Source organism: Cherax quadricarinatus, chromosome 89, assembly GCF_038502225.1.
Source record: "Cherax quadricarinatus isolate ZL_2023a chromosome 89, ASM3850222v1, whole genome shotgun sequence".
Classification (NCBI taxonomy): Eukaryota; Metazoa; Arthropoda; class Malacostraca; order Decapoda; family Parastacidae; genus Cherax; species Cherax quadricarinatus.
Window position 1 is genome coordinate 5,690,974 of NC_091380.1, and position 13,775 is coordinate 5,704,748.

General features: G+C 40.9%; 1 protein-coding gene across 10 annotated transcripts in view; it reads right to left on the reverse strand.

The window, feature by feature from the left end:
• Zmynd8 (Zinc finger MYND-type containing 8) overlaps positions 1 to 13,775 on the reverse strand; it is a 154,713-nt gene that overhangs the window by 96,769 nt on the left and 44,169 nt on the right. For 8 of the 10 annotated variants that reach the window (XM_070104124.1, XM_070104123.1, XM_070104122.1 and 5 more), the window contains 4 exons: positions 8,971 to 9,055; positions 4,745 to 4,804; positions 3,580 to 3,760; positions 1,670 to 1,803 (listed from right to left, as the gene is read on the reverse strand). In XM_070104124.1, coding sequence (XP_069960225.1) covers positions 1,670 to 1,803; positions 3,580 to 3,760; positions 4,745 to 4,804; positions 8,971 to 9,055 — 460 coding nt within the window. The remainder of the gene's footprint in view (positions 1 to 1,669; positions 1,804 to 3,579; positions 3,761 to 4,744; positions 4,805 to 8,970; positions 9,056 to 13,775) is intronic. The other 2 variants (XM_070104116.1, XM_070104120.1) reach the window with 2 other exon arrangements.

Below are 13,775 nucleotides of genomic sequence, written 5' to 3' on the forward strand. Positions count from 1 at the left end.
ACACTTACATTCTGCTCTTCTTCACTCCTAAAAGATGGTATACCTCCCTGACCAGTGCATGAAATTACTGCCTCTGTTTCTTCCTTAACATTTAAAAGTTCCTCAAAATATTCTCGCCATCTACCTAATACCTCCATCTCCCCATCTACTAACTCCCCTACTCTGTTTTTAACTGACAAATCCATATTTTCCCTTGGCTTTCTTAACTTGTTTAACTCACTCCAAAATTTTTTCTTATTTTCATTAAAATTTCTTGACAGTGCCTCTCCCACTCTATCATCTGCTCTCCTTTTGCACTCTCTCACCACTCTCTTTACCTTTCTTTTACTCTCCATATATTCTGCTCTTCTTATAACACTTCTGCTTTGTAAAAACCTCTCATAAGCTACCTTTTTCTCTTTTATCACACCCTTTATATATATATATATATATATATATATATATATATATATATATATATATATATATATATATATATATACATATATACATATATACATATATACATATATACATATATACATATATACATATATACATATATACATATATACATATATATATTGGCAGTTTGGAGGGATATGTTGTGTATCTTTATATGTTTATGCTTCTAGACTGTTGTATTCTGAGCACCTCTGCAAAAACAGTGATAATGTGCGAGTGTGGTGAAAGTGTTGAATGATGATGAAAGTATTTTCTTTTTGGGGATTTTCTTTCTTTTTTGGGTCACCCTGCCTCGGTGGGAGACGGCCGACTTGTTGAAAAAAAAAAAAAAAAAAAAAAAAAAAAAAAAAAAAAAACATATATATATATATATACATACCATCCAAACCATCACAGGGAAAGCTTTAAAATCAAATATTTTTGGTGCTTCTTCTACCCTCCCAAGCACATGATGGCAGATGAAAATGTTCAAGGGAGATTCTAGAAGACAAAGGCATGAAGAGAACAAAGCATTTACAATAAACTAAGTGGCTTTTTTTTTTTTTAATACAGATCAATTTTACGGGCCACAAAGAGCCATTATCCTACCTCAGCTCATTCAAAAGCCCAGTCCCAGGGAGTGGTAGTATATCTTAGATATACTACCACTCCCTGGGATGCGACCCACAACAATTGACTGACACCCAGGTACCTACTTATTGCTAGGTGAACAGGGACAGCAAGTATAAGGAAACGTAACAAACGTTTCCACTTGTGCTGGGGATTGAACCACAGACACTCAGTGTGTGAGATCAGTGCATTACCAACCAAGCATGGGACACTGAATATCAAAACTGATTAATTCAACATTTAACTCTATACACAGCTTTAAGAATGGATAGGACAGACCCTATCATACGTCAGCTAAGATGCAGGATCAAGAGTTAGGCTTTCACCCCCTGCAACTACAAATAAGCATATTTTTTTTTAATTTATTAAGACCTCTCACAACTAGACCAAATTTGGAGGAGACTGTAGACAATATCTGGGTACATCTTAGACAATTATTAAGTTACTTGAATATGTTAACCTGATGATGGTCGAGGATGGACCGAAACATCTGTTCCCTCTCCAAATTGTGGATTAATTGTTCCATCCTTGATATTATGACTTATTCTTCTAGACTTTTTCTGGTTAATTTTACCCTAGGTTCACCTCAATACAGCAATAACTAGCAATTACTTACACAGGCTTCAGTAAACCAGCTATTGGGGTTCTGATGAGCGTTCATATAACAATCAGGACATGTCTCGATTTCACTCATCTCTTGTTTGAGGATTTTCACCAACGTTCGTGCCATTGAAGAAACTTTGGAGTTAGCTAAAAAAAAAAAAAAAGGAATCTCTTTAATTTTAACAGGATGCAAAATATGCCGAGAGAAAAATTACTGCTTATTACGTACAGTAACAATTTAATCTGTTTGTTATTGACATGAGCAGCAGAATGGTAGACAATAACCATTTAGGATGGTACTGATGTCCTATCATAGGAGTGTGAAATAGAACTCTTAAGAAATTTTGCATTCTGGCAGAACTGTTGGTCTTTTCTTTCTGTCTTAAGAACATATAAGATACCAGGTAACTAATACAAACTAATACTTAGATTCAGTATACAATTAGTTTTACTTTCGTGTGTATGGAAGAAGTGAATGTTTTCAGACATTTGGGAGTTGACTTGTCAGAGGATGGGTTCATGAAGGATGAAGTAAATCATAGAACTGATAAAGGAAAAAAGGTGAGTGGTGTGTTGAGGTATCTGTGGAGACAAAAAACGTTATCCATGGAGGCAAAAAAGGGAATGTCCAAGAGTATAGTGGAGCCAACACTCTTACATGGGTGTGAAGCATAGGTTGTAAATGCTGCAGTGAGGGGCCGGCTGGAGGCAATGGAGATGTCTCGAAGGGCAATGTGTGGTGCAAATAGTATGAAGAGAATTCGTAGTGTGGAAATTAGGAGGTGTGGAGTTATTTAAAGTATTAGTCAGAGGGCTGAAGAGGGGTTGTTGAGGTGGTTTGGTAATTCAGAGAGAATGAAACAAAGTAGAATGACCAGGAGAGCATATAAATCTATTAGGGAAGGAAGGCGGGGTAAGGGTTGTCCCCGAAAAGGATGGGAGGGAGGGGGTAAAGGAGGTTTTGTGTGTGAGAGGGTTTGGACTTTCAGCAAGCGTGCATGAGCATGTTAGATAGGAGTGAATGGAGACATGACGAGCTGTTGGAGTGTGAGTAGGGCAATATTTTGTGAAGGGATTCAGAGAAACTGGTTAGCCGGACTTGAGTCCTGGAAATAGGAGGTAAAATGCCCGCACTTTAAAGTAGGAGGTTAGGATATTGACAGTTTGGAGGGACATCTAAACTGTCATATTTGAGAGCCTCTGCAAAGACAGTGATTATGTATGAATGATGGTGAAAGTGTTGAATCATGACGAAAGCTTCTTCTTTCTTTCTGGGTTTTTCTTTCTTTTTGGGTCACCCTGACTTGGTGGGAAATGGCCGATGTTAAAAAAAAAAAAAAAACTTAACAGGAAAAAGAGGTGCAATGCAATGTAAATGTTATGTAGAGACTTAAGTAATGAAAAAAATCACAAGAGCAGAAGAGAATATTTAGATTTTTTCACTGAGCAAGAGAAGCTGATAAACAGGGTGTACCATATATATTATATCTTGGGTGGATGGACAGTGAAAACATCATAGACAAGTGACACTGACAGTGAAGAATGGTTGAGACGTGGCAGACATACTCGAGTGCTTTCAGACTAAAATGAGTGAAAGTGACTGTTCTGTGAAATCTAATAATGCTGTGTCAGCAGTACCTACACAGAGATTCAGAAATGTGAGCAAGTTAGTTTAGTTTGGAAAGTTGAGGAAAGGACTGTGCCTGCACACTGAAAGTGGAGGGGAAAGGTTGCAGATCTGTGGGTCAACATCAAACCATCACAACTGTTCCCTTTAGGAGAGGCAGCAAGTGTGTGACAAAGTTTCTTATATGGCTTATTTTGCCTTAGAAAATCAACAAGTTTAAATAAAAAGATATACCATACATAAAATTTGAAACAAAAGGTCTGGCTATATTTGAGTAACAAAAATTCAGTATTCACCTCCATTAAAAATAACAGAGTTGTGAACAATCCATCTGGCGTCAGATGAGAATGCTTCAGTTGATCCATAAAATTTGCGCTTAATGTTCCTCTCAAGTGACATAAAATCTACTGGATGCACCACGATATCTTCATACGTTGGAAACTCTGTTGTGTCCACGGGTTTTGTGAAAGGCTCCATCTACAATAAAAACAAAAAAGAATTTATATAAAAGGTGCAATCTCCAACAACATTAATATGCAATAGACATTTATATGATGGTTATAGTCAATACTGAGTTCCCGGCTCACTGGAGACTCCATGACGTTTACAGGCCTGGTCTTTGTTCCGTGTAAAACAGGCACATTATTCACATCCCATGCTGCCAACCTGCTGCACCACAGCACATCACAACACTGCCACAACTCTTCTATAAAATTCACAACCAACTCATAATTTGGAGAGGAAACCACAGAAGACCTGTCAGTCCATCCCAGACTATTGTCAAGTCACAAAAATGAGAAAAGTACAGGAGGGCCCAGCTTATTCAGCACCTTCTTTTCGGTGTTCCACATTTTTGTTGGCTTTCAACTCAGCCACTTCATTATGTTCAGTGCCTTTGCCACTTCTCCGCAATTTCCACGCAACAGCTGTATAACGGAAGGGCTACCGGCACCCTAGTTTTACATAACTATTTTATTTACCTTGTGTACTTTACTTTTTGTCCATTTTATGCCTAACTGTACCGAGCACTTAATATATGATAGTGTAAACATGTTATAAGACGTTTAGACACATTTGTCGTTGAAAAAACTATTTTCCACCCGCTGGCAATTTTTGCTTATAGCACAGGGCCGTACAAACGGGGGCCTCCTGTATGATTAAACTAGTTCAGATGAAGAGAAAGCTAGTCACGACTTCATAATGATCTAGGGTGGACCAAAACACTGTCTAAAAATTCACTCAAAACTCTACCAGTCAGGATATTGACATTTCGCCTCCAGTAAAACACCAATTAGCAAGACTATTTTTAACGAGACATTAACGTTTAAGTGCTGTTAATGACCAAGGTACAGCAGACCTGCAGCATTACAGTACTCCAGCTCTGATCTAATCAGGAGGAGCACTAACAAGCAACACTACTGCATTCCTCTACAAAACACAACACAGTAATATCGTATTCACCACCTTTGTCCTGTTTCCTGCGGCTTTGATGTAATCTGCAGTCTGAGAGAATACCACCATCTAAAATATACAAATTGATTTTATTAATAAACAGAATAAAATAATAACGATTAATTTTAACTGATGAGAATTTTGCATAATTAATAAACTTCAATCAGTTAACTATAATTACTTTGGTAAAAACAATCAATAATGAGTAAAACTAATTAACTATGATAATCAGAGCCAAGAACAAAAAACTTTAATCACTTTAATATGAAATAATAAAAATTAAAATTTACATAAACTGAAATTCTTGTTAGCAACAAAAATTATGGAAAAGCACAAAGTAAAAAAAATATATGAACAACTAAATGACATTAAGTAAAAATTTTAACTGAAAAATAATGAAGCAGCAAATATTGGACAAAAAAGTCAGATCATTCGGAACGTGGATTCAATTAAGAAGCTCCAGTGAGCTTGCTATATGGTGCTCAGATTTTAAAAGCAACAATTTTTATTAAAATGGAACTAAATAACTATTTAAAAACCTGATTTATTGCAATTATTCCCTCAAAATTGTTGAAACCATGTCAAAATTGTTGAAACCATGTCAAAATTGTTGAAACCATGTCAAAATTGTTGAAACTATGTCAAAATTGTTGAAACTATGTCAAAATTGTTGAAACCATGTCAAAATTGTTGAAACTATGTCAAAATTGTTGAAACCATGTCAAAATTGTTGAAACTATGTCAAAATTGTTGAAACCATGTCAAAATTGTTGAAACCATGTCAAAATTGTTAAAACTATGTCAAAATTGTTGAAACCATGTCAAAATTGTTGAAACTATGTCAAAATTGTTGAAACCATGTCAAAATTGTTGAAACCATGTCAAAATTGTTAAAACTATGTCAAAATTGTTGAAACCATGTCAAAATTGTTGAAACCATGTCAAAATTGTTGAAACCATGTCAAAATTGTTGAAACCATGTCAAAATGGCCACAAACCAGAGATAAGTGAGACACATCAACAATTCATTCTAAATGTCAATTTTATGCGAATACTTTAATTTGTGGTTTTATTTCAACTAAAATTCACTGTAAAATGAAGTCATGTCTGGCACATCTGAATGATTTCTCACAAACAAATAATACAGCTGAGATAAATGAAAAACCCAGGTGTTGCCCCCATATTTAAAAATGATGTGATAAGAATTAGGAAATCGTAGAAACCCGATTGCAAATAATCCACAGAATGGTCAGGGAGTAAACCCATGGCAAGCCAGTCCTGGTTGAGTGGTTTATGTGCTGCCCTGGGGTTTTAGGATTCACCTGCCATGGGTTTAATCCTACCCATTCTGTAGTTTATGGTATAACAAGCTTGGGTTACAGTGTCAAACCCTGATTACTGCAGTGTGAATTCACGTGGGCAAAAATATGAGAAACAATTAAGAGACACCCATATATTTTAGCCTCGGAGACTCTCGTCAGAAAATATACTGATCACTCTTATCTGTTACATATTTCTCTCCAAGTGATTTCTCACTTTGCAATAAACTCAATATAGATATGACTCTTTAAGGGATATAGCATCTACAGAGGTAGTTTTGAACATGTCAGTCACAGCCAAGCAAGCCAGAAGAAAATAAAGTGATATTTACAGAAACAAGATAGAATATCTCCAATATATTAACTCTGGTTATTCATTGGCACAGCAGAAATCTAAAGCCAAGGCAACAGTACATAACTGTTTGCAATAGCAATAAACCTAATAGAATTCTTGGCTTCATGTCAAGAAGTATAAATAGCATAAGTCTTAAGGCTACACCTCAACTTCAAACTGTGTATCCTTGGCAAGGCCAAGGCAAGGCAAGGCAAGGCCAAGGATACACAGCTGCTCAGTTCTAGCCTCCATATAACAGAATGGACATAAATGCACTGGGAAACATACAAAGAAAGCTGGGCATGCCTTTTACAGGCATGCCCAGCTTTACAGTGTTTTGCTAATGCAATGCTATCAATTCTACCCATTCTTCATTTATTCAGAATTCTTACAATAAATATATTACCACACACTATAAGCTAAGGATGAACAAATTTTAAGTAATGTGTGTACTGGACATGCATTTTTAGGTCTAGCTCTATTGATCACTGAATATATGACAGTGTAATTTTTTTTTTTTTTGAAACACGTCGGCCTTTTCCCACCAAGGCAGGGTGACCCAAAAACGAAAGAAACACTTTCACCATCATTCACACATAATCACTGTCTTTGCAGAGGTACTCAGATACAACAGTTTAGATATCACTCCAAACAGCCAATATCCCAAACCCCTCCTTTAAAGTGCAGGTACTGTACTTCCCACCTCCATGACTCCAGTCCGGCTAATCAGTTTCCCTGAATCCCTTCACAAAATATTACCCTGCTCACACTCCAACCACTCGTCTCCATTCACTCCTTTCTAACATGCTCACACATGCCTGCTGCATGTCCAAGCCCCTTGCACACAAAACCTCTTTTACTCCCTCCCTCTATCCTTTCCTAGGATGATCCCTACACCTCCTCCCATTCACTACAGATTTATACACCCTCCAAGTCATCCTATCTTGCTCTATCCTCTCTAACTGCCTAAACCACCTCAACAACCCCTCGTCAGTCCTCTGAATAATACTTCCAGTAACTCCACACCTCCTCTTAATTTCCATACTATGAATTCAGGCTTTTATGTGCATATGCAGGTGGAAAAACGACTGTTTCACTTTACATCAGTAACCCGGAACCTAACCCACTGTATAAGCAAGGACCACCTGTATCAGAAATCTTTCCTACAAAAACAGACTCAAGGCAGTGAATTTGCACTTTCAGGTAAGGCTTAGATTTGGGGGGATATGACTGTAATGTACAAAAGGAAAACTGGAATAAATATAATGGATATATAAAATGTGCTGAAAATACCTATACAAGACAGGACTAGCAGCAATGGGTTCAAGTTTGAAAAATTTATGTTTACATAAGATATACAAAATCAATGGTCTGGCAATAAAGATGTGGATGAATGGAACAAAATCCCAGGTAGCATCACTGAAGCAGGAGTTTTGAATATCTTTAAAAATAGGCTGGACCAAGGAGCTCATGAGTGAGAGTGAGAGTGTGTGTGTGTGTGAGTGTGAGTGTGTGTGTGTGTGTGTGTGTGAGAGAGAGAGAGAGAGAGAGAGAGAGAGAGAGAGAGAGAGAGAGAGAGAGAGAGAGAGAGAGAGAGAGAGTGAGAGAGAGAGAGAGAGTGAGAGAGTGAGAGAGTGAGAGAGGTAGAGAGTAGAGAGAGAGAGAGAGAGAGAGAGAGAGAGAGAGAGAGAGAGAGGGAGAGAGTGAGAGAGAGAGAGAGAGGGAGAGAGAGAGAGAGAGAGAGAGAGGGAGAGGGAGTGTAGGGAGGGGGTTGCACACTGGATGTATCAAGCATGGACCATACATAGGCCTACAACAATGCCATGGGGCACTTTAGTTGGAGGGTTGACAAATTCTTTTAAAGAAACAATTGAAAAGTTGCTCATTATCAGAATATACTTCAGTTAGCAATCATAATTACAAATGTGTACAGCAAAATAAATTTATAAATCACTTGTTAATAAAGTGGTCAGGGTCACTGAAGTTTATTACATTTGGCTTCCTGGTTGAACATCATTAGTTCAAGAATAGTGAACATTGTAAGACACATATACTGAAAAAGTAACTAAGTACAATAATTACCAGGATTTGTATTATTTGTAGAATTAAAGTTTTTGCTGTGATAAGTAAACATTCAGATACAGACTCGAGAAATCGTGATAACACGATTGCAAACAAGTCACGTAACAGGTGAGAGTTGAACCTATGGCAAGCAAGTCGTGCAATGCAAAGGGCAGTGTGTTAACCAACTGAGTGGTTAAGACACTGCCCTGTGAGTTTTACCACTCACTTGTCATGGGTTCCAACCCTATCCATTCCATGATTCAGTTGTGTAATAAACACTGATCAATGATCAAGCCAACCTATGTGGAGAAAACAGAGCAGAAATTAAGAGGTCCTCTTTGGTGTAATGTATAAATACTGCACAGATACCCCTCTTATTTTCACTACCTGAATTCACACTTGCACCATAAATACACTAACTCATCTATAATAGTTTACAGGCAACAAAACAAATAAATTTTATCATCTTTACTTATTTTGTCCAGGCCAGAAAATTAACTGAGTCCGTGGTGACTCACCCCTGGCATTGTTTTGAGACGATTGAGGGCAAACTTCAGTAGTGTACAGAGCTGCTCCACGGATATAAGCTGCATAGACCTCGATCTGAAAAAGAGAAGTTAAATAGTACATCTGATATATGGAACACATTAAACTACACTCGTTAATGACAGTATGCTGTTATGGTAGACCTGGAGAGTTTCGGGGGTCAAAGCCTCTGTGGCCCGGTCTGTGATCAGGCCTCATGGTGGACCAGAGCCTGATCAACCAGGCTGTTACTGCTAGCTGATTTAGGCTAGTGTGCAGATTTAGGACATGACCCACAAGTATCATCTACATGTATCTCTCTCTTCTCCATTCCAGTGAGTATATATTCAAGAATCTCGACGAGTTCCCAGTAATTCTGGTGCTTTATTGGCTCTCTGTGGACCGTAAATGATCTCCACATCCATTCCAGCTCCGACATCTCTCCTGCCCTGAATGGAACCATCAACACTGAGCAATACTCTAAGCGAGAGAGCACAGGTAATTTAAAAAATGGCACCACTGACAACTGAAATTTTCTGCATAACCGTGGATTTTCTACGTGCATTATTATTATTACTGTACAAGCAAAAACTAAGTGCTAAACCCACAAGGGTCATACAGTTTCTATGTGCATTAGCATATGTCACCCATTTCTGTATAAAAATGTATCATGTGGAAATAAACTTCTGAATTTTTTTGAATAGGAATTACCTTGTTTTCAAAGTTGTCTATCTGGAGTTTACCTGGAGAGAGTTCCGGGGGTCAACGCCCCCGCGGCCCGGTCTGTGACCAGGCCTCCTGGTGGATCAGAGCCTGATCAACCAGGCTGTTGCTGCTGGCTGCACGCAAACCAACGTACGAGCCACAGCCCGGCTGATCAGGAACTGACTTTAGGTGCTTGTAAAGTGCCAGCTTGAAGACTGCCAGGGGTCTGTTGGTAATCCCCCTTATGTGTGCTGGGAGGCAGTTGAACAGTCTCAGGCCCCTGACACTTATTGTATGGTCTCTTAACGTGCTAGTGACACCCCTGCTTTTCATTGGGGGGATGTTGCATCGTCTGCCAAGTCTTTTGCTTTCGTAGTGAGTGATTTTCGTGTGCAAGTTCGGTACTAGTCCCTCGAGGATTTTCCAGGTGTATATAATCATGTATCTCTCCCTCCTGCGTTCCAGGGAATACAGGTTTAGGAACCTCAAGCGCTCCCAATAATTGAGGTGTTTTATCTCCGTTATGCGCGCCGTGAAAGTTCTCTGTACATTTTGAATTTAGATACAAATTGATCAGCAACATATGAAATACATTTTAATATATATAAATCATTAAATTTACGTAATACTCTTTCTCAAAAATAATTATAAATCCAGTTGTTATATCACTAATTCTATTTTTTTAAGTTTCAAGTTACCGTATTTTTTTTTTTTTAACGTTTTCCACTAAATGGCTGACTTTAACGAAAATTGGAACGGCAATAAACAAGTTTATTTGTTTAGTGTGCCTGTACTCTGAAGGATGAGTAAGGATGTAACAGTGCTGGAGGTGGGAAGTACAGTGCCTGCACTCTGAAGGATAAGTGAGGATGTAACAGTGCTGGAGGTGGGAAGTACAGTGCCTGCACTCTGAAGGATGAGTGAGGATGTTACAGTGATGGAGGTGGGAAGTACAGTGCCTGTATTCTGAAGGATGAGTGAGGATGTTACAGTGCTGGAGGTGGGAAGTACAGTGCCTGCACTCTGAAGGATGAGTGAGGATGTTACAGTGATGGAGGTGGGAAGTACAGTGCCTGTACTCTGAAGGATGAGTGAGGATGTTACAGTGATGGAGGTGGGAAGTACAGTGCCTGCACTCTGAAGGATAAGTGAGGATGTTACAGTGATGGAGGTGGGAAGAACAGTGCCTGCACTCTGAAGGATAAGTGAGGATGTTACAGTGCTGGAGGTGGGAAGTACAGTGCCTGCACTCTGAAGGATGAGTGAGGATGTTACAGTGCTGGAGGTGGGAAGTACAGTGCCTGCACTCTGAAGGATAAGTGAGGATGTAACAATGCTGGAGGTGGGAAGTACAGTGCCTGCACTCTGAAGGATAAGTGAGGATGTTACAGTGCTGGAGGTGGGAAGTACAGTGCCTGCACTCTGAAGGATAAGTGAGGATGTAACAGTGCTGGAGGTGGGAAGTACAGTGCCTGCACTCTGAAGGATGAGTGAGGATGTTACAGTGCTGGAGGTGGGAAGTACAGTGCCTGCACTCTGAAGGATAAGTGAGGATGTTACAGTGCTGGAGGTGGGAAGTACAGTGCCTGCACTCTGAAGGATAAGTGAGGATGTAACAGTGCTAGAGGTGGGAAGTACAGTGCCTGCACTCTGAAGGATAAGTGAGGATGTAACAGTGTTAGAGGTGGGAAGTACAGTGCCTGCACTCTGAAGGATAAGTGAGGATGTTACAGTGCTGGAGGTGGGAAGTACAGTGCCTGCACTCTGAAGGATGAGTAAGGATGTAACAGTGCTGGAGGTGGGAAGTACAGTGCCTGCACTCTGAAGGATGAGTGAGGATGTAACAGTGCTGGAGGTGGGAAGTACAGTGCCTGCACTCTGAAGGATAAGTGAGGATGTAACAGTGCTGGAGGTGGGAAGTACAGTGCCTGCACTCTGAAGGATAAGGGAGGATGTTACAGTGCTGGAGGTGGGAAGTACAGTGCCTGCACTCTGAAGGATAAGTGAGGATGTTACAGTGATGGAGGTGGGAAGTACAGTGCCTGCACTCTGAAGGATGAGTGAGGATGTTACAGTGATGGAGGTGGGAAGTACAGTGCCTGCACTCTGAAGGATGAGTGAGGATGTTACAGTGATGGAGGTGGGAAGTACAGTGCCTGTACTCTGAAGGATGAGTGAGGATGTTACAGTGATGGAGGTGGGAAGTACAGTGCCTGTACTCTGAAGGATGAGTGAGGATGTTACAGTGATGGAGGTGGGAAGTACAGTGCCTGTACTCTGAAGGATGAGTGAGGATGTTACAGTGCTGGAGGTGGGAAGTACAGTGCCTGTACTCTGAAGGATGAGTGAGGATGTTACAGTGATGGAGGTGGGAAGTACAGTGCCTGCACTCTGAAGGATAAGTGAGGATGTAACAGTGCTGGAGGTGGGAAGTACAGTGCCTGCACTCTGAAGGATAAGTGAGGATGTTACAGTGCTGGAGGTGGGAAGTACAGTGCCTGCACTCTGAAGGATGAGTGAGGATGTAACAGTGATGGAGGTGGGAAGTACAGTGCCTGCACTCTGAAGGATAAGTGAGGATGTTACAGTGATGGAGGTGGGAAGTACAGTGCCTGCACTCTGAAGGATAAGTGAGGATGTAACAGTGATGGAGGTGGGAAGTACAGTGCCTGCACTCTGAAGGATGAGTGAGGATGTTACAGTGCTGGAGGTGGGAAGTACAGTGCCTGCACTCTGAAGGATGAGTGAGGATGTTACAGTGCTGGAGGTGGGAAGTACAGTGCCTGCACTCTGAAGGATAAGTGAGGATGTAACAGTGATGGAGGTGGGAAGTACAGTGCCTGCACTCTGAAGGATGAGTGAGGATGTAACAGTGATGGAGGTGGGAAGTACAGTGCCTGCACTCTGAAGGATAAGTGAGGATGTTACAGTGATGGAGGTGGGAAGTACAGTGCCTGCACTCTGAAGGATGAGTGAGGATGTTACAGTGCTGGAGGTGGGAAGTACAGTGCCTGCACTCTGAAGGATAAGTGAGGATGTAACAGTGATGGAGGTGGGAAGTACAGTGCCTGCACTCTGAAGGATGAGTGAGGATGTAACAGTGATGGAGGTGGGAAGTACAGTGCCTGCACTCTGAAGGATAAGTGAGGATGTTACAGTGATGGAGGTGGGAAGTACAGTGCCTGCACTCTGAAGGATAAGTGAGGATGTTACAGTGATGGAGGTGGGAAGAACAGTGCCTGCACTCTGAAGGATAAGTGAGGATGTTACAGTGATGGAGGTGGGAAGTACAGTGCCTGCACTCTGAAGGATGAGTGAGGATGTTACAGTGCTGGAGGTGGGAAGTACAGTGCCTGCACTCTGAAGGATGAGTGAGGATGTTACAGTTGTGGAGGTGGGAAGTACAGTGCCTGCACTCTGAAGGATAAGTGAGGATGTAACAGTGATGGAGGTGGGAAGTACAGTGCCTGCACTCTGAAGGATAAGTGAGGATGTTACAGTGATGGAGGTGGGAAGTACAGTGCCTGCACTCTGAAGGATGAGTGAGGATGTTACAGTGCTGGAGGTGGGAAGTACAGTGCCTGCACTCTGAAGGATGAGTGAGGATGTTACAGTTGTGGAGGTGGGAAGTACAGTGCCTGCACTCTGAAGGATAAGTGAGGATGTAACAGTGCTGGAGGTGGGAAGTACAGTGCCTGCACTCTGAAGGATAAGTGAGGATGTTACAGTGCTGGAGGTGGGAAGTACAGTGCCTGCACTCTGAAGGATAAGTGAGGATGTAACAGTGCTGGAGGTGGGAAGTACAGTGCCTGCACTCTGAAGGATGAGTGAGGATGTTACAGTGCTGGAGGTGGGAAGTACAGTGCCTGCACTCTGAAGGATGAGTGAGGATGTTACAGTGCTGGAGGTGGGAAGTACAGTGCCTGCACTCTGAAGGATAAGTGAGGATGTTACAGTGCTGGAGGTGGGAAGTACAGTGCCTGCACTCTGAAGGATAAGTGAGGATGTAACAGTGCTAGAGGTGGGAAGTACAGTGCCTGCACTCTGAAGGATAAGTGAGGATGTTACAGTGCTGGAGGTGGGAAGTACAGTG